This window comes from Hippocampus comes, unplaced genomic scaffold, assembly GCF_001891065.2.
Source record: "Hippocampus comes isolate QL1 unplaced genomic scaffold, H_comes_QL1_v1.1 scaffold170, whole genome shotgun sequence".
NCBI classification, from domain to species: domain Eukaryota; kingdom Metazoa; phylum Chordata; class Actinopteri; order Syngnathiformes; family Syngnathidae; genus Hippocampus; species Hippocampus comes.
The window spans coordinates 24,616-50,909 of NW_017806171.1; the positions used below are offsets into that span (position 1 = coordinate 24,616).

The 26,294-nt window shown below is 43.9% G+C and overlaps 3 protein-coding genes, 1 long non-coding RNA gene and 1 other non-coding gene across 5 annotated transcripts; 3 read left to right on the forward strand and 2 right to left on the reverse strand.

The window, feature by feature from the left end:
• The first annotated feature begins 470 nt into the window (after positions 1 to 470).
• Positions 471 to 1,424, forward strand: LOC109531780 (uncharacterized). Its single transcript, XR_002171244.1, has 3 exons — positions 471 to 533; positions 996 to 1,008; positions 1,324 to 1,424. It is a non-coding gene; the product is annotated as an uncharacterized LOC109531780 (long non-coding RNA).
• Positions 1,425 to 4,748: 3,324 nt separating this feature from the next.
• LOC109531777 (adhesion G-protein coupled receptor F3-like) lies at positions 4,749 to 7,290 on the forward strand. Its single transcript, XM_019896266.1, has 5 exons — positions 4,749 to 4,935; positions 5,022 to 6,332; positions 6,723 to 6,764; positions 6,853 to 6,882; positions 6,976 to 7,290. Exons 1-5 carry the CDS (start codon positions 4,795 to 4,797, stop codon positions 7,036 to 7,038), a joined length of 1,587 nt encoding a protein of 528 aa, XP_019751825.1. The 5' UTR covers positions 4,749 to 4,794; the 3' UTR covers positions 7,039 to 7,290.
• A 1,600-nt stretch (positions 7,291 to 8,890) lies between these two features.
• Positions 8,891 to 8,972, forward strand: trnas-gcu (transfer RNA serine (anticodon GCU)). The gene has a single exon. It is a non-coding gene; the product is annotated as a tRNA-Ser (tRNA).
• Positions 8,973 to 9,381: 409 nt separating this feature from the next.
• brox (BRO1 domain and CAAX motif containing) lies at positions 9,382 to 14,681 on the reverse strand. Its single transcript, XM_019896268.1, has 13 exons — positions 14,551 to 14,681; positions 14,001 to 14,129; positions 13,682 to 13,788; positions 13,305 to 13,401; positions 13,102 to 13,197; positions 12,940 to 13,012; positions 12,466 to 12,571; positions 12,200 to 12,289; positions 11,788 to 11,873; positions 11,612 to 11,693; positions 11,114 to 11,264; positions 10,810 to 10,969; positions 9,382 to 10,674 (listed from the first exon to the last, which is right to left on the reverse strand). The coding sequence occupies exons 2-13, from the start codon at positions 14,099 to 14,101 to the stop codon at positions 10,591 to 10,593; spliced, it is 1,233 nt and encodes a 410-aa protein (XP_019751827.1). The 5' UTR covers positions 14,102 to 14,129; positions 14,551 to 14,681; the 3' UTR covers positions 9,382 to 10,590.
• A 1,667-nt stretch (positions 14,682 to 16,348) lies between these two features.
• Positions 16,349 to 17,981, reverse strand: LOC109531778 (alpha-1,6-mannosyl-glycoprotein 2-beta-N-acetylglucosaminyltransferase). Its single transcript, XM_019896267.1, has 2 exons — positions 17,865 to 17,981; positions 16,349 to 17,785 (listed from the first exon to the last, which is right to left on the reverse strand). Exon 2 carries the CDS (start codon positions 17,638 to 17,640, stop codon positions 16,384 to 16,386), a length of 1,257 nt encoding a protein of 418 aa, XP_019751826.1. The 5' UTR covers positions 17,641 to 17,785; positions 17,865 to 17,981; the 3' UTR covers positions 16,349 to 16,383.
• Between the last annotated feature and the right edge of the window lie 8,313 nt (positions 17,982 to 26,294).

Genomic DNA, 26,294 nt, shown 5'->3' on the forward strand with positions numbered 1-26,294 from the left:
ATTGTCAAAGTGATGAGGAGGGGGAAAAAAAAACACGTAACCATGTTGTGAGGCGACAAGCAATGAGGTGAGTGTGGCCTGCTCAATTCAAATTTTGTGGCATCGCAGCTGGGGAGAAGAATGAATGCAGCACTGTTTCGAGAAGCAGTAAAACAAATTCGGCGTCACTCTTCTGTTTAATGATTAGACCAGATCGACATTATTGTTGGAGTGCGCTTTCGGGCTGAAGTAGGATTGTCTTCATTTTAAGTAAATTGATTACTATTAGGGTACAAATGGTTCCTAAAGCATGTTGGGGTCCAATAAATGGACCAGAAATTAAATTTTTGTCGGCTGCGCTCGGTGTGGGTTCAACAATGGACAATTGCGCCCTCTGGCGGTAAAGATGATTGCACCGTGACAACAAGCCTCAGTCTCCACTCTCCTCTAATTGTAATGCATTGTTGATTGAATTGTGATATTTCTCCATTAGGAACACAATGTCTTCAACCGTGTTAGTGTGTCTGCTGGGATCTTTAGCCATGTACTATCAGGTAATGATGCTTTCTTCACATTGATTGTTTCTGGGATTGACTTTTGTATCAATTTAGACGAGTGGAAATTCAAAAGCCCCTGCGAAGTGGAAATCAATAGGTCTTGTAAATTGGACGCACCACAGAAAAGAGTGCTGCTCATAATGCCCCAAAAGTGCTTTTCCACCGGCAAAGAGCCAAGTAGGAGCGACGTCATGACGTCATCATCAAGCCAGCGTCCAAACGTCACTGGTGCCTGCACTATGAATAATAAGAATTATAATAATGCACTGGAAGCATCTGCTCGGCAACTTAGCATAGCAGTCAGGGACTTGCACGAGTACAAGTGCGGTGGAAGAGGGCCAACAACAGAGTCACCTTTCAAAAAGTCCCAATTTTTTAAATTTCTTTTTTTTCAACAAATAGTGGAATAGTGGATATGTAGTAAGTCATTTCTAAATATATTGTTTGTTTGATTTGCAGGTTTCTGCCGATGGTATGTATTACAAACACTTCAGTTTTTCTGTACTTTTTATTAACTGCTCATGTTCCACCAATGTTTTTAGAAAAGTGGATTCACATTTCCGGTCCAATGGCCAAGTTTGACTTCAAAAAATTTTCCAATACCCCCCCGCCCCCTCCCACCAACATCTGTCTGCCTCACATGGATTCGAATCTCAAATTCATAGGCTTGGATGTTATTGAATAAAAGTGGCCGATAGCATCGATGAAATCTGATGGCTATACGGTATTCTCTATTTATGAAGATACCACACGTTAACTTCCAGAGATGTGACTAATATTTCTTTAGGGACGTCCTACAATGCTGATATGTTGGTGGAAAATAATGTCACAGTACAAGCACGGAGCATCCTGTCAGTTTTGAATGCGAGAAGCTACCTCCAGCTGATCCGTGGCGAGGGAAGACGCCACAGAGTGAATGATAGCAGTAAAATAGTTGCAGGTACATCCTTCAAATTACCGATTAACCTGTTTTGTCCTCCGGCAAGGGATAACGGAGAAGATTGCAATCCAGTCCCACACGCTAAAGAACATTGGAATGGAGAAAGCAAGTTCATCTGGAGCAATAGAGTCGAAATCTACTGCCACTAGGATGGAAAATGTTTTTGTTTTCTTTCCGTGTGACTCTATTCATGTTTTTTTCTTTCCTTTGACATACAGTCCAGTACTGTATGTCAAAAAACAGCCTGTGTTCCCATTCCAGAGTGCAGACATCTGATAGATGAGTACACTTGTAACTGTTCTGATGGCTACATTTGGAGCAACGTGGTGTGCAACCGTTTAAACTGCTGCAGTGACGCTCCGTGCAAACGCAATGTCTTGGCATTCAGACCAGTTTGCATTGCCAAGGTCCAAGGTAATGGAGGACTGCTGATCTGATCTCCAGACAGACTTTACAGGAATCCTCTCAGATGATGAGGATGGTGAGGTCTGAACTGAACAAAATCTCCCTTTGTCATCTCGACAGTCCAACTCACTGGAACAGCAACACTGACAGGAACCACGTGGGATTCAAACAAAAACAGGTACACAATATTTTATATATATATATATATGCAACTTAAAATGCAATTCTTCCTGATTTTCTTTTGAAAGCTTCATACGGCCTTTCAAGGACTTAACGGTTTTCAACGCCTGAACATTATCGGCCTGAGGTATGGTACTGAACAACATAGATCATATTAAATGACATTGAAATATCAATGGCGTGACATATTGAAACGCAACACAGTATCGGTGGAATAGTATCAAGTCTTTATTTATTTTTGCTGCGTGAAAAGGAAACCATAGTCTGAAAACAATGGAGGTGACGTTGGGGTTTTTGAGCATTTCTCAATTATTTTCAAGGCTGTCCAACTGTTCCGTGGACTTTGAGGTGAATCTCGCCGTCAAATGTGACATGGCGAAACTCCAAGGCGTCGTGTCGACTTTGGAAGGCAACCTTGGGGCCGTTTTCAGGGTCAAATCTGAAGGCAAGTCAAAGTCAAGCAGACTGTGTCTTCTGGGTGCGGGGTATCCGCTTTTTGGGGCGCAGCAGTCTTTCTTGGTCTTAATCGTGTCACCAAGGTTTGAAGTGCGCCGGAAGGCTTTGCTTTGAGGAGATGCCTGTCATTCCAGTCGGGTTGAGCCGAGATTTTCGGGACTTTCTTTCTCTCGTTAGGGATGGTGACCATCGAGCCGAAAAAACCTGTCCTACCTTACCTGTCTGAGTCGACACTGCAATGCACTTTTGAGGAGGCATCGAACAGCTCAGGCTGGAAAATCAAGCTGAATGAGCCCTTTGAGCTACACAACGGCAGTGTGGTCAAACTGCATTCAAACTGTACCACAAAAGAACAGAAGTCTTGCACTGCCGTCACACTTCAAAATGTAACAAATCTCTGGACAGGTGAGTGCAGAGATTTCTTATGTCATTAAACTCATCCCCTGTCATCATTTCCATTTATTGGGTCGTGATCATTCCACCTCATCATGTTCTCCCACGTACATCATACACTGTTGAACAAAAACGTTTTTTGTTGATCAAATAGTCTCCAGTATGACGAGTGTCATTTGTGTCTGCTCATCTTTGTGAAACGTCTGTTCACCGCAGGCGAGTATGAATGTGAATTCACCAACGGGACATTCAGTCATACGGCAAAGACGGTACTAAGAGTGGTACCTCTGCCTGAAGAGATCTGCATGACAGCCAAACCCGTGACTGTGGACTGCTCGAAAAGACCAAGCACTGAAAATGTGACGGTGAATATAACGGCCACCGTCCGCAACGACAGTGAGGCCTATCAAGTCGGCTGGAGCTACGGAGATGGAGATGAAATGCAATGTAAGATCGACATCAAACATCCGGACAGCTTATTTATATCAGAAAAGCGAATGACGCGATGACCAACAGGTGCGACGCTGGAGGAGAAGCCCTCTAATGCCAACTGCTGGTCACAAAGTGAGTAGAACCGTGACATTTTAGCTGGAACCCAAAAATATCACAAATGAGCACAAGATCTCTGACTTATGGACTCAAGTCAGACTGTCTTGTAGTTGCAAATTTCAGGGTCTGAACCGCACACCTTATACATGATCCTGAAACCGACGTGTGTTTGTTTACAGCCGCTGCCGATTCTTTGGGCTACCATTTCAAAGTTGCAATCAGCTGCCAGAAAGAGAGCGACGCCCCTTACGTGACTGTCATATTTAAAAACAGCAAGGATCAACGCAAAAGCGCAAGACTGGACATTCCAGTCATTTATGGTACATAACATTTAGCTTTACAGTGTTTCTTTCCGCAGGACAGATGTTTTTTTTTTCCAAATTGTCACAATATCCGAACATTACTTAGTCATCAATAATTATTCTTATCTTTCCTCCCAGCGGGTCGCACATTTTGCGAAGAAGAGGGTGATTTGTGGCCAAAGACCCCAGATGGAGACACGGTGATTAAGCACACATGTCCGGAAGGCAGAGTTGGCTACGAGTCACGCACGTGTCAAGGAAAAGATTGGCAGCCAGTGTTCTCCAAATGCGTCAGCCGCCATTTGTTTAATCTTACGAAAGCGGCGGAGGTAACGCATGTGTCGCACTTTCACAAGCAGCAAAATGATGATTCAAAATGTATTTGCATCCAGATGCCCAATACACCGTGCAACCACTTGAGCCAATAAAATTGAGTCAATTCAACACACCATTTTTTTTCTAGTGAACTCGAGCTGTAGTCACAGAACACAAATGATGACTGAGGTTTTTCAAATCCCCTCATTAGTCCATAATCGTGGCATTTTTGCTTGTACAGCTTCCATTTTTCCCGCCCGACGCTGCGGCTGCTCAGTTCGAGCGGCGAGAGCGTGCTCTGGCACTCCTATTTTGTGGCGCTCTGAATAACCGAACAGTACATTCCAGTGACACTGCCGAGTTTCCAATTGGTTAGCGTAGCATGGAGCGCTTCTCGGAGTCTATTTCGGAAAAATTGTGTAGCTGAACAACTGTTCTGGACACGCGAGCCAAGCGCATCATCAGGTATCCAGAATTCATGAGACATCAAGCCAGAGTGACAAACAAATAGGGTCCGATCGAGCAATGCGTCAAGGCAAGAGATGGGGCCAAAACACGATGACACGGCACAACGATCAGGCGATGAGGCAGAATAAGACAAGCGATTTACACACAAGTTCACAGGAACACGACAAACATCTGCGATAGCTGAATGACATCTTTTTTGGCACGTTTCTAGAGGTTCGTGAAAGGACAGGGGTCAACTCCAGAGGCGTCGATGGCTATTTTTGCCGGACTCCTGAACAGTTCCGTGTCAAATTCAAGTGGCAACATGGCTGACCTGACGGCGTCCATCCACATTCTTGAGTTGATGGCCGACGCATCAGAGCGCATTCCCCTGAAGAACGGTGTCTTGCATGTACGTTTTTGTTCACTCACTGACAGACAAAAAGCCCGTGTCTCGAAACGGTTTCAATCCCAACCCCGTTTTGTTTTGCATTTCAGGACTTCACACACGCAGCAAGTAATCTGCTGGCCCCAACCTGGGAGGGAGTCAACAAGTCCGTCATTCACAACCTGTCCTCAAGTTACCTCGGGGCCGTGGAACGTTTAGTGAGGAACATCCAAATCGACAGAGATCAAAGCAATTTGACCGCTCACAATTTAGTCCTCAACTTCTGCCCGGCCGATAACTGCAGCGTGACTTTGTTCGGCAGCATGGTCACCGTGACAAGAAACGGGTCCTCGGGATTCGTGAAACTACTTGGTGTGAGGAATCTGACGAATAAATTACAAAACGACTTCCACAAGACAGAGCCGTCGCCGCTCTTAATAGCCGCGACGCTGGAAGACGAGGATGAGCCGTCGCTAACAATCAGTTTGGAATTCTTCGGGGAGCGACCAAGGCCCAGAAAAACTTTCTGCGTGTACTGGAATGCCACGGGGAGATGGTCGGAAGAAGGGTGCGCGGTGGCAAGTGCCGCCGGTAATCGCATCCTGTGTGTGTGCAACCACTTGACCGCGTTCTCCGCCCTGTGGGGCTTTGGCGACGACGCTCCGCAAAGCCTCGTTGTCCTCACCACAGTCGGTCTGATCGTGTCCATTTTCTCCTTGGTTCTCTTCCTTCTCAGTCAGTTCCTGGTGTGGTCAGCGGTGGTCAAAACGGACCTTTCACATTTCTATCACACCGTCATGGTGAATATAGCCCTTTTTCTCTTGCTGGCCCACAGCACCTTCTTGGTTTCCTCCTTCACGGATCTTTCCAAGCATCCCGCATGGTGCGAGGTCGCGGCCGTCTGCAAGCATCTCTTTTTCTTGGCGGCATTCTGCTGGATGCTGTGCATGAGCGTGACGCTGATCCACCATTTGGTCTTTGTGTTCAAGCCGCTGAGCAAACGGGTTTTCATGTTTCTCTCCGGCATGGTGGGCTACGTCTGCCCGATGCTCATCGTGGGCTCCACCTACATATACTATGAAAACAGCAACACGCTTTACCACGACAACCGTTGTTGGCTCGTTCCCGGGAAAGCCTTCCAGACCTCCTTGTCCTCTTTTCTCGTCCCGGTGGGAACCATTCTTGTGACAAATCTTTGTTGCGTGGCGGTGGTTATCGCCATGCTGATGAAGGCGCCGGTCATCGATGGCGGCGAGACAGACCAAAAGGAAACGGCCAAACGCATCGTCAAAGCCGTGGTCTTTTTGACGCCAGTCTTGGGACTAACGTGGATTGTCGGATACCTTTTTGACACCAGGAGGAACCGAGAGGCCTATAATACTGCCGTGAACTACAGTTTTTGCATCCTCAATTCGTTTCAGGTACTTTCGACACACGCACACACACACACACACACACTCAATGTTCAATCCTCAGGTGGACCAATGAATACACAAAATGTGAAGATAGGCCATTTTCAATTTAATAAAGACTAAATTGTCTCCCTACGGGTGACAGAAAGAGGAGTAGCGGGCGGGACTTGGGATCTCAAATGTCCCCAAAATGTTCTCTTTGGATCACTTTCGATGAGATTAGCCTCAAAGGGGAAGCGCGACATCTACATCTCATAAGCCGTTCACAGACCGTTCTCCATATTTACTAGAAAACTCAAAGAAACCGCTTCAACGGAACTCAAAGCAACATGAAAAGAAACGCTAATCATCTCTCTGCCATTCCAGTGATTTAATGTTTATTTTGCGCTCATCTTGCAGGGACTTTCCATTTTGCTGACGGGCTGTTTGGCAGAGCAGAAGGTTGGTGTCTTTCATTGAAACAGCAAGTCAACCTGTAGAATGTGTACAGCGAGTCAAGTTCTGTGTTTATGTGTGTCACTAATCGCAGGTTCGAGATGAACTACTGAAGCTCATAAAGGTACACTTGCAGAATATGATTTATTCACAACTGTGCCAAATTATGCAATGCGATTGAAGGTAAATGGTTGATCTTTTCTGCTTACTTTCTCAGGGGGATTCGAAAAAACAAAATGAGAAACAGAAAACATCAACCATATGCACGAAAGGCAAATGAATCTTGACACCAGCCACCTCCTGCTCTTTGCTCTTTTCTGGAATATTTTGATTGTTTTGTTGCGTTATGTCACTATCCGGTGATAATTTTGTCCATTTTGACTGTCATGCAACTGCCTACATTCTGCTCCATATTCAACATCACGGCGTGAAATAAAAATGCATGTCTCAGGGAATCCACTGTGATTTTCTTTAACTGTCATTCTCTCATTCCTTTCATTGGCAAACAGGGTACTGCGATTTCAGGCTATGTGCTGAATGTGCCACAGGTTTCTGATAAACTAATAAGGAACGTAGAGTCAATACTGTATCAAATATTGCATTGTCGCTTCGACAACCAGAAATGGAACATCATGTATCCTGGTGCAAGTATAGTACTGTAAGGTTTTCCTTCATAATCTCTGCAAGACATCAAGGCTGTCCAACCTTTCTTGGCCGAAGATCTACTTTTCAAGCAAACAACCTCCCGCGATCAACCCGTTACCGCAAGTGCACGCATTCGCACGCACTCACGCATGCCACGATGAGCAACAGCCATAATGGACTCTAACGGGAGCAAGACTGAAAAGTAGAGACAATAGTTTGTGAGTTTGCGAAAAGGAAATCACTGCCTACCTTAGTTGGAGTCCTGACGCGGCGGCATGGGACGCCCTCCTGCAGCGTCTTCAGTGCAACAACGTCACTATCGTCGCTCACGCGTATCGTTTGAACATTTTTCTTCTGGCACTTCAGATTCCCATTGCCATCGGTCAATTGCGGATTAAACAAACTTTGAATGAGGACAAAGAAACAAAACAAACAAACAAACAAACAAAAGTGAGAAGGCAACGCTTGTAATCCCAAAGTGCAAGTGCAGACTGCTGATTGCCTACAACTTCCGGTGATGTGGGTCACGCCCCACCGTAGGTTAAGGGTGACCTGCTTTTTTCATTTTTATTTTATTTTTAATTTTTTTTTTTTTTTGTGAAAGTGGGACTGATAGGATGCTTAGGGTGCAGTGTGCACTAACACAAACATGTAGAATATTAATAACACGCACACTGATACAAAAATCTTTTTTTTTTTTTTTCCCATTACCCACCAAACCCCTCGCGATCAATTTGGGACCACTCTCCATAATGGTGCTGAACGAAATTATTTTTATGATCCTATCCACATGTTTCCCTCACAGATCAATAACATGTCTTTATTTCAAGAGGAGAGAGCATCAAAACCAAAAGCCCTGCACTCACAAAGTTCTTTGGAAAGAACCGACTTTTTATTAATTTTGTTCAGACATATGAAGCTAACTTTCAAACTTCTGTTATAGTCCGATGAAAGCCGCCCTTGATCAACTAAGCGCTTGATGTCTACCAGGATAGCAACCGGGTGACGGATTTGCCAGGAAAGATTATTGAACAGAGGCCTGCAAATGAAGCCAAATGAATGTCAAATTCAGTTCTCATCTGATGGGCCCGTATTGGGCTTTGACACTTAAGAGTTGTAGTGTTCTTCTGATACCACGCGAGGGCGCGCGAGAGTCTTAACATTTGCAAAACCGGGAAGAAGTTAAAATGTCGGGCAATGATAATCATATTGTCGGTTTGTCTCTGTGTAGTTTAACAACTATTGGTGATAAGACGCAAATCTAATCGATTGCTTATGCATCTTCGTTTTTTTTAACTTAAATTAAACGCGTTCAATGTGAACGTCATAGTAAATGCTCTGGGAATTATGTTAGCATTGACATGTTATCATTTTTGGAAGTGTTTATCGTAAAAAAATGGCAGCAAAGTTGGTTAGACATCGGAAGCGCTTCCGCTTTATATGAGGCCATCTATATCTATAAATGTATGATAAGAGGTATGTCACGAGACGAGGTGGCCGAGTGGTTAAGGCGATGGACTGCTAATCCATTGTGCTCTGCACGCGTGGGTTCGAATCCCATCCTCGTCGGATAATGTTTTTTGAAGAGTCAGCAACGCTTGAAATTTTTATCACCGTCGCGTACACAATAGCACATCTGGCCGACAGATTTACTCAAAGTCGACAGTAGATTCTGTCTTTTTTAATGTTCTGATTTTGCATGGATTATAAATGTTGATGAAACACTCATTTTCTCATGTTTACAGCTACTGACAGCTAATATATTTAACACTGCTACTGTGATGATAAATATTGAGATGGTGCAAAATGTTTGCTCAGCAACTAGCAAGAAATAGTAATTCTTCTGCGGCACTTTTGTTACATAAAAAGTTTGCTTAAGGTTCAGTAGAAGCCTTAATTAGCTTTTACATCTTGCAAAAAAAAAAAAAATTGTGTGTACAGGATGCTCTAATACAATGACATAAACCCATACAAGGAATTAGTTATAATTGTGATTTAATATTGATTGTGATACAGTTTACATAAATTACAACAGGTAGTTTGCAATGATTTTCAGTTGTGAGCGTGAACCACGTGATGCCTACCTCTACTGATGAACAAGTGTCTTGATGAAAATACAAACAACTATCAGTCAGTTCCAAAGAGAACAACAATTGTTTCTCGCATTGCATTCATGTTTTGCAGAATTTTGCCAGCATTCCCATTTTTTCACTGTTACCGTCGTCATCGAGCCTGGAGACAAAAATATTGTGAGTAGCATACAACACAAATATACCATATAACCGTGTACATAATTTTGACTGGTTGTGCTTCAGCTCACTTCGATTGAAATCCAACTGGAGAGTCTGGGAGGATATGATAATTGTCTGTCAAGCAGATCGTAAGAGCACTTCCTTTAATTGTCTGTTTGCATTTGTACTCAAGTGTCAGGGCAGCATCACCAAAAAGCATACAGTACACGTAGTGTTAACTATTAACGCCGCTTTCTCAGCAAGAAAAGAGTAAAAACATAAGTCAGCAGTTTATGCAAGGCAATTGTTACATATAAAGAATATTACAAAAAAATAAGTTGGACAACATTTTTGGAGTCACACTGAATTTGATACTGTTGGTTTTAAGTTATACCCTAAAATATCCAGTAAATGAATAAATAAGGAACTATGATTATGAGGGGCAAAATCCAAAGACTAAGCTATCTTTTTTTTTTGTTTCATTCTTGATTAGTAAACTGACAGATCCAAACTAGGTTAAAAAAAAAAATGCCTACGCTTGTGAACTAACATTATTGGAAACCGCTTCACCTACAATAAGCTAAATTAGGTCATCAGTCTGATTTATTTTGTTTATCCATTATGGATTAATATTCATGTAAAATGATATGACTTTAGTCATAAATTTCTTGGGAGTGAATTTGAAAAAGAATAACCCCAGCTATCTCAAGCTGAATGACAAAGTTTGAGCTGAGTACACTTTACAGGTTTACATGATGGGGCACAGTTTCAATCAAATGCCACAAACACTCGGTCTTTACTATGAGCTCTAAAAAGAACCATAACTGGCAATGGCCATAATGATGGTGGTTACATCGGAATACACAGAACATTCCAGCATACATGTAAAAGAAGAGAGGATAACTTGTGTGGATACTGGATGCTACTGCATCATGAGAGGAATGACTCAAATGTATTTAGGAAATGGTGCAGCCTGTGTCCTTCTGGGGCTTTAAATCAGGTTCCTTCATTGGTTTCACATCTTCCTCTTTAAGCTTGGCCTGGAGGGGGAAAAAAAGGCACAATAAACATGATTACGAGGAATAATTTGAATTGCGGCACCAAATGTGGTTCTGAAAACAAACCCGGGGGAAAACAAACAAAAAAAAAAAATCCTTGAAGGCGAGTTATACGACCTTGTCATTTTTGGCTCCCTTGGTCAGGTCAAAGGTGGCATAAACTTCAGGAGTACACTGCTCACTGGGGGACGGCAGTTCAAAGGGGACTGGCTCGACCAGGCCATAGTTTGCCTTCAACTCGAGCTGGGGAGGTTCAGCTGGGACCTTGTGGAAGTATCTGGGAGAAAAAAATGTGCACAAATAAGTGCTTAAGGTGAATTGTGTCAATGGTGATATGATTTCACAAGAACCAAAACATTTTTTTTGGCAGTTGCTCTGTCGCACGTCACAGCTTATGTGCGCTTATGTGTGTGTGACTCACATGAAGCGTCCTTCTCTCTGGCACTTATCCAGTGTGTTCTTAATGAAGCCACCAAGTTTGAGGAAGAAAAGCTGCTCAGATGGTTTGGCCGTGGTGCCTGGACCCTTGGTGTGACGATAGTCTTTACACAGTTCTTCAGCCCGGGAATACGCTACCCAAAAAAAAAAAACGTCCTTTATTTCAATGAGGAAGGCAGCCAGTCAAGTGAGCAAAAGTGAGAATTTGGGCCAGTACTGACCAATCCGAGAACAACCAGGCCTGTGTGGTAATGCACTGTACTAAAGGTTCAACAGCAGATTTCATTTTGCAGCCACGTTTCAATTTTCAACTTGTACAGTGTGTCATTTCTTGGCTTTTTAATTTTTTTAGGCTGAACAGGGGTGACTTGAGACTGCACAAGTCGCACAACCTGCTTGACTTGACGTCAAAGAGTGAGCTACCGTTCCAAAAATTCCAAACTTATTTTTGCCGAGACGTAATTCCAACCGAGACAAATACCCTTTTCTGCTTCTTGGAGAGATCGGATCGCCTCGCCACACTTATCATTCGCCAGCAGGGTCTGTCCGTGATAGCAATACGCCTGTAAAAGCAAAGCGGCCCGTGTTGCCCACCACACTGCTGAGGATATGACATCACAAAGTACATCAAACCCTGACGCGAGCAAACAAACTTACATAAGCCATGTAGAAGAAGAACTTGAGCTGGAGATACTTCCTCCACTTGCCGCTGTACTCGGGCTCCAAAGTGTTCAGAGTGTGATCTGGAGACAAAATCGGCAGGTTTTCATCATAGCAAACCGTCGCTTTAGTCCGGTCGAACCTCTTTGCAACGTACCCCGTTTGCATCGTTCACATTTCAAAGTCCCGATTTCACGTCGTTCATTTTGAAAAGGCCTTCGTTACGACGGACCGTGGGAAGCTAACTGCCCCCACGACAAGATTCGTTATGTCCCCGGAGGTATGTCGTCACGAGGTTCGACTGCACTGCTGCGACGATGGTCGCGAGCCACATCGGAATGGACACGGCGGACTTAAAACAACTTGACAAATGACGATGATGAAACGACTCCGGTCCTGAAACGCTCACCGGCTTTCTGATAAAAGTTTGCCGTCTCCGATGCCAACGCGGCGACAATTGAGGCGTTGTGCTTCAGTTCAATGGCTCTGGCGATCGTCACTGCGGAGGAACAACAATGTTTGCATACTCAAATATACTCGTCAAGACTGGGAGCAAATTCTCTTGAGTTCGTTGCCTCGAGAACTTATGAGGAGAAGATAACAATCTGACAAGGAACGATGACATCGTGCCAAATTTGAGGCAAGCGCCTGTTTTCCAGTAACGGCGGAACAAACCTTCTTGAGCTTCTGCCTGAGACTGGATCATGTAGGCGTCAATCACTCTGGGATCCAGGTCCCTCCCTTTTTCTGCAGGGGTGATGAGACGAGGGATGTGGGCCTCCTGTTAGAAAATCACAGCCATTTCCTCCATTTTTTTTCATATTAAGTCATCATGGCAGCACATGAAACGAGGGCGGTCGAGAACAGTCTGCTTCATTTTGTGCAATGTGTTGTTTAAAATAAATAAATAAAAACCATGGCTGGGTGATCAAAAGGGGAGTTCCCTGCTAAAAAAAAAACAATAAGAAACACAGCTCACTAGGGGGATGCATTTTGTCATCCGCTTTTGACATGCTTAAATCAGTTTTGATATGGATCGAGCGTAAGGTGATGACAAAGAGCGATCAATGTATTTTAACCAAAATCTGCTCACAACTGCAGGCTGGTTGAACCCACAATCAAGACATTTTGTGACGACGTCTCCGTTACCCGAAGATTTTTGAAGATTCCGGCAGCGACTTTCAGGCTGCGGTGAACAACTTTTGCTTCGTCCTCTGAGACACTGTCAAAAATAAAAAACGCAAAAAAAAAAAAACTGTTAAAAGCAGGTCACCTTCAGTAACGTTTCAAGACAATGACACAAACACGTACTTTTCTTTTCCGGCAAGTCTGGAGGCGAACTTGGTGTACCAGAGCGCGACGTTGAAGGCCATGGAGACCAGCTCGAAAACCGCATCTTGTTGGGCACTAGGACCGCAGCGCGGAACAAGGGCAACGTTCAAACAAAGTCATCAACTGAGGTATAGCATGTTGCTAGATTGGCAGTGGAAAGGCTTCCGACAATTGACGCGTACCTTGGTGTGTTCCCTTGTAAAGTATCAGTCCATTTGAAGTTCTGAATATATCTCATCTTGTTGTCCTGTGTAGTTCCGTCCAAGGATACAATGAAGCCTGTTGGATCAGGAAGCGCACTTCAACAAGGTTTGGTTTGTCCCCAAATGATTCATTTAGCAAGACACCTGACTTTTGTGTGCTTGACGATGCTACAAATTGTCAAGTGAACAAAGTGGTCTATTCGTCTGCCGACTAATCGGGGCACATTATCTGTCGCAGAGAATGTCACACTTTTAGGAACTAAAATCCATGGTAGTTCAGATGATGTGATTAACAGTGGCACACACTATATTTTATAAATTCTTTTGGGGGATTTTGTGTGACTGTGACAACTAACATTGCAGGAGGGAGAAGTATGCATCTGTGGCACTTTTCATCATCTCTGCGTTACAGGTGACATCCGTGAACATTTCCAGCAGCCTTGCCCTGGTTGTCCTTAGGTCACTGCATTTGTGAACAACAAGTCAATCGTTAGATGGTGTTTCTTGATTGGACAGGAAACCATGTCATGCAGAGCATTGGGCTGGCTGAAAGATCTTAATCAGGAGACCGCACAGTTTAAGATCAACATAGCAACCAATGTTTTATCACCATTATAAATGCCCAAGTCCAAATCTGATGACATTATCATTATTACATCAACACATCAGACATACTTGCAGATTTTATTGGCAGCGGGGCTCCCTGCTACACCATAAAAATTAAAGGACACGGGCGCTGTCGCCTTCAGAGGGTTTCGGTGAAACCAGTGTGCCATCTCCTGGGTGAGGGCACGCCAATAATGGCTGCAACAGTCAACATGAAATAGGTTAATACTTCAGTTATGCATTGATATTCGATTGAGAAATGTTTGACATGGATGAGTTTCGACGACTGAATTCCAGGGAAGATAGCTTGCGCTAGCTAATAGCTAACAGTTAACTCGCCGTTGCTCTACTAAGACGACACAAAAACAACACAACACACACACACGAATCCCTTTACTATTCTAAATGTTTCCACTGGGCCTCAATTATTTGCACATTGTGTCGTTGTCTCAAAAAGAAACGATTACGTTAGGATTACATAAATTACGGCGATTGGAGAACAGCTATCGGCTAACATTAACGCTGGTTTTATCTAAAACGAGTGATAAAAATACATCGACCTATTCTTTACATCACCAACATGTAATACAACGTGTAAAATATTGGGTTAAATACTTACCAATCTTCGTGACGTTTGTTTTTTGGTAAAGTGGCGGAAGTGACAAGTTACTTCCGGAAATAAACTGGGACTGAAGTAGTCACGCTACCTCCGCTTGCAACTCGATAGCCGACCAATAGCGACGCAGTGGGCCGGACCTTGCTTCAGTGACGTCACTAATGACGTTGGAAACCACTTCCTACTTCACTGAGCAATCAACTGTATACTTCTTATAAGAAGCTAAATGTGTGAATGCTAATCTGAATGCAACTCAATTCGTCATTTTGGCATTGAGGAGTGTTACAATGTCATAGGGGCCATGGCTTGTGGGTCTGGATCTTTGCCCAGCATGGCTAAATTCGGTGTGCCGCACTGTCCGCAGCGGGGCAAAGCTCAGAATGGCGAGCTTTACTTAGTGTTTGACAGTTGGTCTGTGGGCGGGCTTTGAGGAGAACCATCTATTTGTGAACAGGAACATGCAACAGAAAGCCAATTCCCTGTGAATTGTCCCCTTTTCACACTTTTTAAAAATGTAATAAACAAACACTCAACTAACACTACAATCAGTACTGTACTTGTTAAATCCTCGGAAGCAGGAAGTACTTTTATCACAGATGAATAGGGAAAATAGATTTTTATTTTTTTTCCACCGTGAAAAAAAAATATTGATCATCAATAAAGAGGTATTACAATTTTCCAAAATTAGTCAAGACAAAAATTTATATCTGCGCCACGCCACCGACTTGAGAATCATGAACTCTGTCAGCACATTAATATCAGAGGCTGTTATTTATAGGATACAGCATATTCAGTATATTCTGCACCGGGAATGACTAAATAGGGTTGAGAATCTAATCAGTGCACCATCTTGCATAGCTGGTTGTCTAACAAACAAGATGTCACTGTTCATTTCAAATAATACACATTTGCAAAATAATTACATGAATCCCCGACTCCTTTTATAAAATTTCAGACAAAGCCTAAATGCGTTCTTGACACTCGGCTGAGGTATGAAGGAACAATCAAAAGGCACTACCGGTCAGATGAACCAAAATTACATCATGAATAAGGACCGTGTTAAACTTCAGTTTTACACTGCCAAAACAATTCACATTAAGGCATTTTTCACTTTTGTTTGTAGAGCAAATGCACAGTTTGGGATCCGTTGGGACAAAGTTTCCAAAGGGCACTTTTCTGCCGCTTCAAGAGCAAACACATAGGGGGGGGGGGGGCACTGTCACTGTTGACTTTGCTGTATTCAGTAACTTGCATTATGTGCATCAGTTTAACATTTCCATCCCTTCCATGTTTTAACTGCACTTGAAATTGTACCTTTGAAAGCACAACTAGAAACATAGCAAGTGATTTCACGGATGCAGTGCAAGACATGACACACTTGTGTCAAACATGCTGTCAATCATGGAAAAAAAAAATAAATGGAATAAAATGCTCAAAAGGTTTGGAATAGGTAAAGCATCCATCCATTTTATACCGTTTATCCTAATAAGGATTACCGGGGTAAGTGGAAGAGCTAACTTTGGACAAAAGGCGGGTTTCACCCTGAACTGGATGCTCGCCTTTCACAGACCAATAGCATGATAGACTAACATTATTAACAAAGAATATTCACATTATGAACAGTCTTTGGCAATGACACATCTGCTGCATATCAAGTGCTGAAAAACTTTGCAAAAGTATGCCCAACGCGCTCGGACTTGATTTGCTTGTCAAGACCTGTCAAGCGTTAAAAAACACACAGGAAAGACTCTTGAAACCTCACTTGTGAATGTGTAAGTTGGAAAAATGTGCAGAAAGGACCTTTTTTTTTAAATATGTGTCACAGTAAGGCAGACTTTAAAGTCGTTTGGCATAGTTATTGCATAGAATATGGTCTCGGACATCTCCCCACCCTCCATTCTTCATGTGGTCCTTGTGTTGAGCTGTTTCGGAAGCAGTAAGGACAAGAGAAGGAGGGAAAAGGGCACCTTGAGCCATTTTCAGCGTCTCCTCAACCTTTTGCGAGGCCCATTCTGGCTTGCAGTTCTGCTTCTGGTGCAGCCCACAATCTCCGGTGTGAAGAACCCGAGAGCCCTGCGCCACCAGCACTTTTATAGGCTTTGAGATGCAGGTACCCGAAAGGTGCTGCAGCGTCCAGTCCCAGTTGTAATCGTCATAGGTGCAGAATTGGTCGCTACAGCCCATCAGCTTGTAGTACATCTCTCTGGAGACGGCCATGCCGATGTTGTGTTTCGTGGACATCCACCCAGTGGTCAATACCTTGTTCGACAGTGTGGGGAAGCCGGTGAAGTCATTATGGTTTCCCAAAGCCAGCAAATCACAATCCCGGCAACTACTCTTCCCGAACTCAAGCATTAATTTATAGAAGTGAAAAAAGTCCGGTAAAATGTAGTTGTCCTCTTCCAGAAATATGACCGGTCCGCTGTAGCCCTGCATTGCTCGCACTCGCTCCCACACAAAGTGCAACTTCCACCACCAGTGATGTTTAGTTTGAGTAACGGAGGCTTCTCTGTAGTGGCCATAAGAGTCTGGGTGCTCCGCATTGAGGCATCCCGTTTTGATGGCATCGTCTTTGGATAAGTTCCAAGGGCAGTCCCGTGGATCCTGCCCAGGAAATTCAGTGGGATACAGCTGAGCGCTGAACGGGAAATAAATTTGCAGGACCTTGCAGAATGTGATCCCTCGCACAATGGCGTTGATTTCCGCTGAAAAATAGTCATGGCTGAAGATGAGGAGGAAGCTGCGGACCTCCGCGGCTTTCTCCAGGGAGTTGATGAGAAGTTGCAGGTATTCCGGTCGGTTGTGGACCTGGACGACCAGCACCAGTTGGGGCTCCCCTGGAAACCGCTCGGCGTTTAAAATATGTTGTTTGTGATTTGCGCTGTAGACGGATTGCGTCAGGTCTGACAGCGACCCGGAAAAGTCGAACTTAATGGTGTTACTTGAGCGTGTGCCTCGATGAGCTGGATTATTCGCGCCACTTGCGTCGTTCTCTGAAACTGACAGCACACGCGTGGAAACCAAAAGAGTCCAAACGAAAAAGGAAACGACCAAAAGCACCAGCAGATTCTTTTTAGCCAGTCGCAACCTCATTTTGGAAAGCTCAGTAAAACAAACTTTGATCACCGGCGGCTCACATTATCTGGAAAGTTGCCCTTTGGCGTCACGTGTGTTTAACATTCAACTAACTTTTCACACCGTGCCAGCTGCCACAAGCGTTGCTGCTTTCTTTGAACGCCTGTGAGGAGAAAGGAGCCGAATTAAGGATTCACACGAGTACAAACATCGTGTGAAAAGTTAGCTTGTCCGAGACTTACCGCGGCTGCAACGTAGCTTGACAGCAAGCGCCGCTCGGAACGGGAAGTCTGACGGGGGGTGTAGCATCTTCTCCACTCCACAACTCATTGAATGCTGACGTGTACAATGTGACGAGCGTCCGGGAGTTAACGCCCCTCCGACAAGCTCCACCCCTTCGACAAGCTCCGCCCCTGCCGTGCAGTCCGCAGGAAGGGGAGGACCTCTCACTAAGCTCCAAAATGAGTCATTTTGGTGCTGGTTACCTTTTTTTGAAGCATCTGCGCCGAAAAAATGTGATTGTGTCTGACAATAAATACTTTAAACATCCATGAGGAGGATTAGAAAATCACCCAAGGGGAAAGAGCTTTGACTTTTGTGTTCATGTAAGGAAAGAAAAAAAATAAGCACGCTTTGAAACAACATGGCGTCACGAGCCAAAAAAATAATGTTACCTGCCGCTTGGTGGTAGCAGTGCGCAATTGTGCAAAGCTGCCATCGTTCAGTTAATATGTCTTGAAATATTTCCCTTCGTTTTTTTACTGTACGACTGAGAAATCTTCGGGCAATTCATGCAGGAACACTTTTTTGTACATTCGCGTTTTACTGTCCAAGTTTTCACACCACAAAAGACAAGTGATCCAGCTTAAAAAAAGTGGGATGGCAGGTAACTTTTTTTGCAAAAAGAGAGCATCTTTATTTACTTGATTTTGGTTAAATGCATTTTTTGTCTACATTTTTTCGACTTTTATTCATAAATAATCACAAACACGCAAAACGGATGGCCAAACAAATCCCACAAATGCAAATTACAACAGCAAAAACATTTTGCATTTATAAAGTGGGAATATAACGCGGGGGGGGGGGATACATATACATTCATAATATATTTATCTAAAACATTGGACTCGACACAAGCAAAAATTGTTGCGATTGCTTTCTGTTTCAAAGCATTATGAATTGAAAAAAAAAATCACTTTTGAAATTTTTCTCAAATTGTTTTTTCCCCCAGCCAGCAAGACCCCAAAAGTAGAAATTCTTGACAAAGAAACGCATTGGTAATAGAGCGACTGGTGAGCACATCCGCCTCACAGTGCAAAGGTGCAGGGTTCGATTCCAGCTGGGGCCTTCCGGTGTGTTTTCTCGCCGTGGTGTTTTTTTTCCGGGTATTCCGGTTTCCTCCCACATTCCAGAAACATGCATGGCAAGTTAATGGAACACTCGAAACTGTCCCGAGATGTGATTGTGAGCGCGAATGGTCGTTCGTCTCTATGTGCCCTGCGATTGGCTGGCAACCGATTCAAAATGTCCCCGCCTACTGCCCGAAGACAGCTAGGTTCGGCTCCGGCACACCCGCGACACTCGTGAGAAGCGGATTAGAAAAAAGATGGAGAACAGGCAACAAATTTGCTTAAGAATGACTTGAAGGTGTTAACTATTGTATTCGCCAAATTACTCAACAGTGATCTGGATTCAGTTATTGAGGAAACACAGATTGCTTTCATGCCAAATAGACCTCATAAATAACATTAGATTCATTTTAGACATGACTGATTATTTCATTGATGACCATGGATTCATTCTTTTCGTGAACGTCCGCAAAGCTTTTGATGCAGTGGAACATCAATTCAACTTTCGGTCTCGTTAAAGAAAAAAAAAAATGGTTTTACAAACTATTTTTCTCCAGCCAATAAAAACTTCTTAAAATAGTAACAGCTCTATAAAATGGAGGGTTGCGACTTCCTCTAGATTTGGGTTGTCCAGAGGGTTATGGCCGGGTTGCGACGCCTCTCCGTACCTCTTCCGGATCGTGACTCAGCTACTTGCGGACCACATTCAATACAGTTCGGTGAAAGGGATCTTCTTTGCTCACAGAAAGTTGGTTTTCACGTCATTGGCAGATGACACTATAACTGTGAAGAATCATGCACTGGATTCTAACCAGTCAAAACAAGGCAGTGGTTCCATTTGCGGACAATTTTACTCGTCGTTTTCAAGTTGTTTAAAAGGGCAACTAAGGCTTTCAAAAGCAGAATTGGATGACGCAGGCGCTTTCCAATTGAAACCCGCGTGGACCTCAAACACGTGACATGAGATAAGTAACCAAATTAACATTGCTGAGGCGCATAAGGTGGTCATCGTGTTGCCGGCAAAAACATGACGTGAAGGACTCCAGCTCAGTTCTCTTCCTGTGTGGTGCACCTGCATTGCCGTCAATCATCACCCACATCAACATGGAGTCATCGGAAATTCGTTGGAATAAGCCAATTCGTTGGACTAAGCCAATGGTGTGTGTCATTTCAGCATCATGACTGGCCTTCCTGGAACGGTTACGAGCTTGATTCTGAGCTCCAGTTCATGTCGCGGAAAGCGATGTTACATTTTTCTGGGGAAAAGTCCTAAGACAAAGGAACTGGTCATCGTCCCAAACATCCATGTCAAAATGTTAGCCTAATCTCGAAAATCGATGTCTTTTCTCTCTGAGCCACAGCGGAGCAGTTCAGCCCTCCTCTGATCAACAACAGCTGGGTGTCATTCAACTATGAGCTAAGCCCGAGGGCCATTTGTGGCCTGCCCAGGACATGAGCAAAAAAAAAATATATATATATATATATATATATATATACACACACACACACACACACACAAAAAATGATATTTGACATGTGCCACATGGTTGTTCTTTTTTGGTTCTGGATGTGGAGATGGGATTTGGCTGCTGTTACGTGCAGAGCTGGATCTATTCCGTGAGATAGGGGGCCGTTGGCCACCCCAAAAAACTTCACCTTTAACAGAAAGCTGACTAATTCGACAATATAAACAATACAGAATTGCTTTCTTGGATGATTTTAGCATGATTCAAAAAGTTTTAGAAATTTAAATTAGCCCTTTTACCCTTCCATTTTTATGCATGTGGCTCTCAAAAAAAAAAAAAAACAGTTCGGACACCCCTGAGCAAAGTTAACATCATGTGCTGCTGCGTTGCCATCAACATTTCTCAATGCATTCATTTTCTTGGGAAATTCCGAATACCTCCCAGAGATGGCGGTTACCGCGTCAGCGTACTTCATGCATTCCTTTCTCTGTTCCTCTCTGTAAACATCCAACTTTCATCTCTGTTCTTCTTGCTCTTTCTGTAGTTTGGTGCGTTTGTTAAAGAGGCTCTTTCCTGTCGGGTCTTCCAAGTCTTTTTGGCTATGTCCTCCGTGAGAATGTGGACCGTTATGACAACGCTGAACTCTAGAGATAACGTTTTCCAAAAACAAGGTGCTTATTTTTTCTCATGTAAATTTCCCCCCCGGAGAGCATTGCAAGCTGTTGACAGCGCATCGTGCCTGTGAAGTGAATGCATTATCTTAGTGTGAAGAAGCAAAAGGGATCCAGATTTGATGTGCAGCTCAAACTTGCACAGCCACTTGCGGACTTTGTCAGGGTGTTGACATTCACGTGGTGAGAACTAAGTAAGAACAGATGAGTGGACGCCGGCCATGCGCAAATATGACACCTCACGTTGTCATTCCTGTTGGGGAAATGAGGGCCTGTAAACTTGTGCTTAAGAGTTTGCGCTATGATTAGAGGAACTGTTTGGGTCTTTTGGTCATAACGTTAGTACCTCCTCACTCATGTGGGCTGACGGTTATGCAAAAGCAGAAAGCAACACAACTGATTATTAAGTGAAGTTCATTTAATTTCGTTTCCTCAATTTGAACACGTGATTCTGAGGTCTTCTTTTGAACTCACATTATAGAGATAAACATGTTGCATTCAAAATTAGGAATATACATTAAAAATTCTATTCTGGTATTGCTCAACTGGAGTCAATTTGTGTGCTTTTATTTTCCGACCTCCGTGCAGAGACCGCTGGGCAACTCGGCCGGTCTCGCTGGCTCTCCTCGGCCACATCAAGAGCGAGTGTGGCAGAAAACAAACATCAGCAAAATGTACAATTTAAAAAAAAACATACCTGTGTGCGTAAAATGACCTACGAGGCCGATGTGCAACACGGACGGACTCGCTGGCTCTCCTGGAGATCACAAACAAAATAAAATAGGTTGCGCGCTAATCGACGTTAGCAACATTAGCCTAGTCCGATCGACGGAGAGCGGCTGCAAATGTCACCCAGCGACGACAACACTTTCCCCAAATCACCTAGGTTATTTTCAGTAGAACGTTCGTAATTATCTGCCGCAACGTCGAATCTTATGACTTGAATCGGCGCAGCTATTCCGGGAGTGCTGATGCACGTCTTACCTGGTTCCCAATTCACATCCGCCGTGGGCGGGGAATCACGCGCGCAACGTGACGTCACCACGCAATCCTCTCCGTAGCGCGCACGCTAAACACGTCATAAATTAACACGTACAATTAGTAAGAAAAGAAAAAAAGAAAATACACATTAAAATCACAAAAACAATACTGTTGTGGTGAAATAGTGCACTGTAACCTGTTGCACCTGCGACGCCATGTGTTCCTCTGCCTTTTCTTAAATAAGACAATTGTTTTGCACCTTTTTTTTTCTTTTACCCAAAACATTAAAAAATCTTGTTACCACGGACGTTCTGTTCTCTCGCTCGTGAATGTTGCCAATAAAAGATCATTCCCATGCTTGTCTGTGTTGAAAAGACTCCACAGTTTAAATCATTTTTAGACACAGCCAAAAATGTTTTGTGCAGGTCTTTGCAGAATTTCCAAAGGGGAAATCTGCGCAGGAGGTTAAATATTTCCCTCTTTTACAAATTCCTACGTCCTTCGATAAAAGATGTGGCTTGTTGATTGTGACCCACTTATCACGCATCTCTATGATGTAACGAAATCACGATGCCAAGCTTGCAGTGGAAATTGTCTTCAAGGATCCCTTGATTTTTGAAACGGCGTGGATGCAAAACGCCCCAAGGTGGATTTGATTTAACTTCAGATCGCGTGGCCTCGTTTTATTCACTGCCAGAGAGGCATTCGTGTGCAGGACACACTTTCAAATTTAGTTGGAACAGAGGAAGCTTGCAATAAACAAAGTATTAGGGAGTCACTGCAAACCGGTGTATGTATGAGAGAAGGACTTCCCAGTGAAATCAAATCAAGTTTCCGGCTTTGCTGTGTTTGTCTGATCCCAAGATTTTGCAACAGAAGCTCGCCTCTGGTTTCTCATCACCGGGACACTTACGCCGCCATTAATGGACCGACAGCTGGCAGGCAGAGTTGTTGGAACTGTATTCGAGTTCTCTTCAGCCGCACAGGAAAGGAATGTTTGAAACAAATGGAGTGTGATCGATGACGGTGGTGGAGGATAGTCCAGGAAGAACGGTAGGGGTCGTGGGGGATTTGGAGCAGAAACAGTGAGGACCAACACTTGTGGAAATATGTTCGGTGCCAAAAAGAGTTGTTTTGTTTGTAGTCACAGTTACCATGGCGTTTAAGAACACATGACGAACGCCGTCTTGAGGAATAACCGGCCTTCATTTGAGTTCTGGTTTTTAAGCTCCGACTGTCATTCCATAATTGTCTTCTGGGAACATGGCAGAATGAAAACATTGTACAGTCAGAACATAATCATGCTTTGGAGCACAACCTCAAACATGCGCCTCATTTTTGGCTCAAACGTGAGGGTGAACTGCTGAATGTTCATGTCGGGTGCGCGAGAAATTTGCACGTAGCAATGATGCTAACGCCGTAGTTATTTTCTCTTGCTCTACAGTTGTTTACCCTTTGAATAAAAATGTTTGAATTCAGGACCTCCGTGGCCGTATTTAATCTAACGACAGAATGAATTGTGGCTTCGACAGAATGAATTGTGGCTTCACAATTCATTCTGTCGTTGGTAACAAGCTCGAGATGCATGTATTTGCGTGTGTGTCGAACCACAGTTTATTGCAACCTCTTAAACACGCATGTCAACGTGAACTCAACTCGGCCGAACGCTCTGGCAGGATCTCAAGTTATGCGGGCTCCCTCTCGGCTCCAATTATGCCGCCGCCGCGAACGATGCCGCGCAGTCACGGCCAGAAATGTCAACCATGTGCGCTTTGTTATTTCACAAGGCCGCATTATTGGATGGGATTTTAAAATGTCCTATTTTAGACAATACGCTATCATATTTTCAGGATACGATGCGGCCAAGCCAAGTTTGCTGAGACTGGTTAAGTAGTTGGTTAGAGACCATAATAAGAAACTTCTAAATAATAATAACCATGACCGCCATGAGAAATTAGATCGGTTGAAGACAAACATGACATTCATGTATTCAATTAATAAACGTTGCAAGAGGCATTTTGACATCTTATGTGGGTTTCAATTGCACCTGGTTGTCAGCAGACGAAGGAAATTAAAAATCGGCCCTTCAGGGCAACGTGTATTTGTCAGTGTGGTGTTCTTTTGAATAGGAGTGCCTGCCTTTCTTCGTATGACCTCATTGCCTGTGCAGTTGGGATTTGTGGACAAAGGTGCATATCCCTTTCAAATCATCAGCTAATAAAGACAAATAAATACCTCAATCAAGTCTCGCGCTATTTAATTCGGCGCAGCGAGGAAATGGCAGTTTTCCCAAGACGGCCCATTTGTTGACGACAGGCAGTAAAAAAATTATCGCCGCTTTTTGTTTCAAAGTTGGCACGAGAAAACTGATCAAAGGTCAAGGCTTCTTGGAGGGTTAACAAGTGACACAGCGGTGAGCCAATCTTTCTCGTCATTTGATCGTTTTCCACACAACCGAGTGACAGCGGCGAGAGCAATGAACAATGGTGCTTGTTGGTATATTTATATGTCACAGGTGCTATATCCTGCATGGGATCGACATTTATACCCTCGAGAAATAGGAGGTGGAGGAATGGTTGCCCTGTGTGAGGCCACGGATGACCTCAGACTGTTAACGGTTATTGCGCGAGACCTCCAAAACCCGCCGGCGGTTGAACACATTCCCCTTCATGAGCGAACGTACGAGAACGTCCGACTGAACGGCTTTTTCAGTATTGAAATGAATAAAGCGATTGGAAGAGCGCTGGCGGCGGTTGTCATCCTCCCACGCGCTGCAGCATCTGTTACGGATTACGGTTTGTTCGAACTTGCGCTTGTGGGCTCGATTCGATTAGCCAATGCTACCTTCGACAAAGACGTGCAGTTGACTCACTGGACTTGACTATGACTGTATTTTACAACACTTGATTGTATGTTAAAATTTGCCCCACAAAAAAATAAATCCACAATGCAGTGACCTCGCAATGTCCAAATGATACCTGTAACGAAAACAGGAAGTGTACTGTTAGTTTTGAGACAGCCTTCGGGCCCCACATTTATTTTATTTCCACAGGGTTCCGAATCCCCTGAGGTGCCCCGACTAACATAGCTCAACTTCAATTTGTATTTTTAGAGAAGAGGGGAGGACTGGATGGGGAATCCATTTTTCTTCCCAGCCAATAGGAAAATCCTTTTTTTTTTTTCTTCCACTCGCTGATAGAGTTCAAAATTTTTGCATTCTCATGCTCTGCAGCTGTTCGCGTGAACCAGCGATGTCCAAACTTTTTTTTTTTTTTTGATGGCCACATACATAAAAACGGAAGGATGAAAAGGCCCCTGGGCCGTAGTTTGGACACCGCCGGTGCGAATGTATTGCCACGCAAATATTGCGCACGCAATGAAGAATTAAAAACAAAGCAGGCATAATGACAGAAATAAACAAAAAAACGTAAAAGGAAGCAAATGTTTACGTAATTTACTTGCGGTCACCATGAGCGGGTTATTTGTCTGCCCGACGGCCTTTGTTGCTGGAGTAACATGAGGGATTTATTTCCAGTGTTTCGCTTTGTAGAAAACAGTCGTGCGATCGTGCGGGTCCTTGCTGACCCCGGTGTTCAAGCGTGCAGAACAAAAGTTGCGTAAAGAGCCAGGGAGTGAGTGAGTGAGTGAGTGAGTGAGTGAGTGTGTGTGTGTGTGTGTGTGTGTGTGTGTGTGTGTGTGTGTGTGTGTGTGTGTGTGTGTGTGTGTGTGTGTGTGTGTGTGTGTGCGTGCATGAGAATCAACGTAGGTTTCCATGGCTGCATGTTATGGAAAAAGCAAAACCCGGAAACCTGAAACAATCAAGACGATGGATTTGAGGCGGGTATTTATAAGCATCTTAGCAAAGATCCGAGGGTTTTTTTTTTTCTGGGGTCACTGGAAGTTGTAATATTCCTGTCAGCTTGCCAAGACATTTTCCTCGAGGGATGAACTTTGTTTACCGCAGAAGCAGGAAGGACAGAAAGGGGTAGTTCCCGTCCACGGCTCCATCTGTCAGTCAGCCGTAGACCTGTGTGCGGGACGGGAAAGTCAAAGGAAAATATTCCTGTTCCTGGGATTTGCAAGGCGCGCAAAGGAAGCTGCTTTTATGGTACGGCTGACACAATGAAATGGGTGGATTTGCGCCGACCGAGCCGGACAAGACCACTCTGAGCCGCTTCATTGACCAACTGGGGCAGGGGTGGGGG

Bases quoted from the DNA above. Each gene is read 5' to 3' on its own strand.
- brox (XM_019896268.1), bottom strand. From the start codon at position 14,101: ATGGCACACTGGTTTCACCGAAACCCTCTGAAGGCGACAGCGCCCGTG. The intron at 12,572-12,939 runs GTAACGGAGACG...ATTTTCTAACAG, and splicing joins GAATCTTCAAAAATCTTCGG to GAGGCCCACATCCCTCGTCT. The intron at 12,290-12,465 runs GTTTGTTCCGCC...GTTCCTCCGCAG, and splicing joins TCAGGCAGAAGCTCAAGAAG to TGACGATCGCCAGAGCCATT.
- LOC109531778 (XM_019896267.1), bottom strand. From the start codon at position 17,640: ATGAGGTTGCGACTGGCTAAAAAGAATCTGCTGGTGCTTTTGGTCGTT.
- LOC109531777 (XM_019896266.1), top strand. From the start codon at position 4,795: ATGGCTATTTTTGCCGGACTCCTGAACAGTTCCGTGTCAAATTCAAGT. The intron at 6,333-6,722 runs GTACTTTCGACA...CTCATCTTGCAG, and splicing joins GCATCCTCAATTCGTTTCAG to GGACTTTCCATTTTGCTGAC. The intron at 6,765-6,852 runs GTTGGTGTCTTT...CACTAATCGCAG, and splicing joins GCTGTTTGGCAGAGCAGAAG to GTTCGAGATGAACTACTGAA.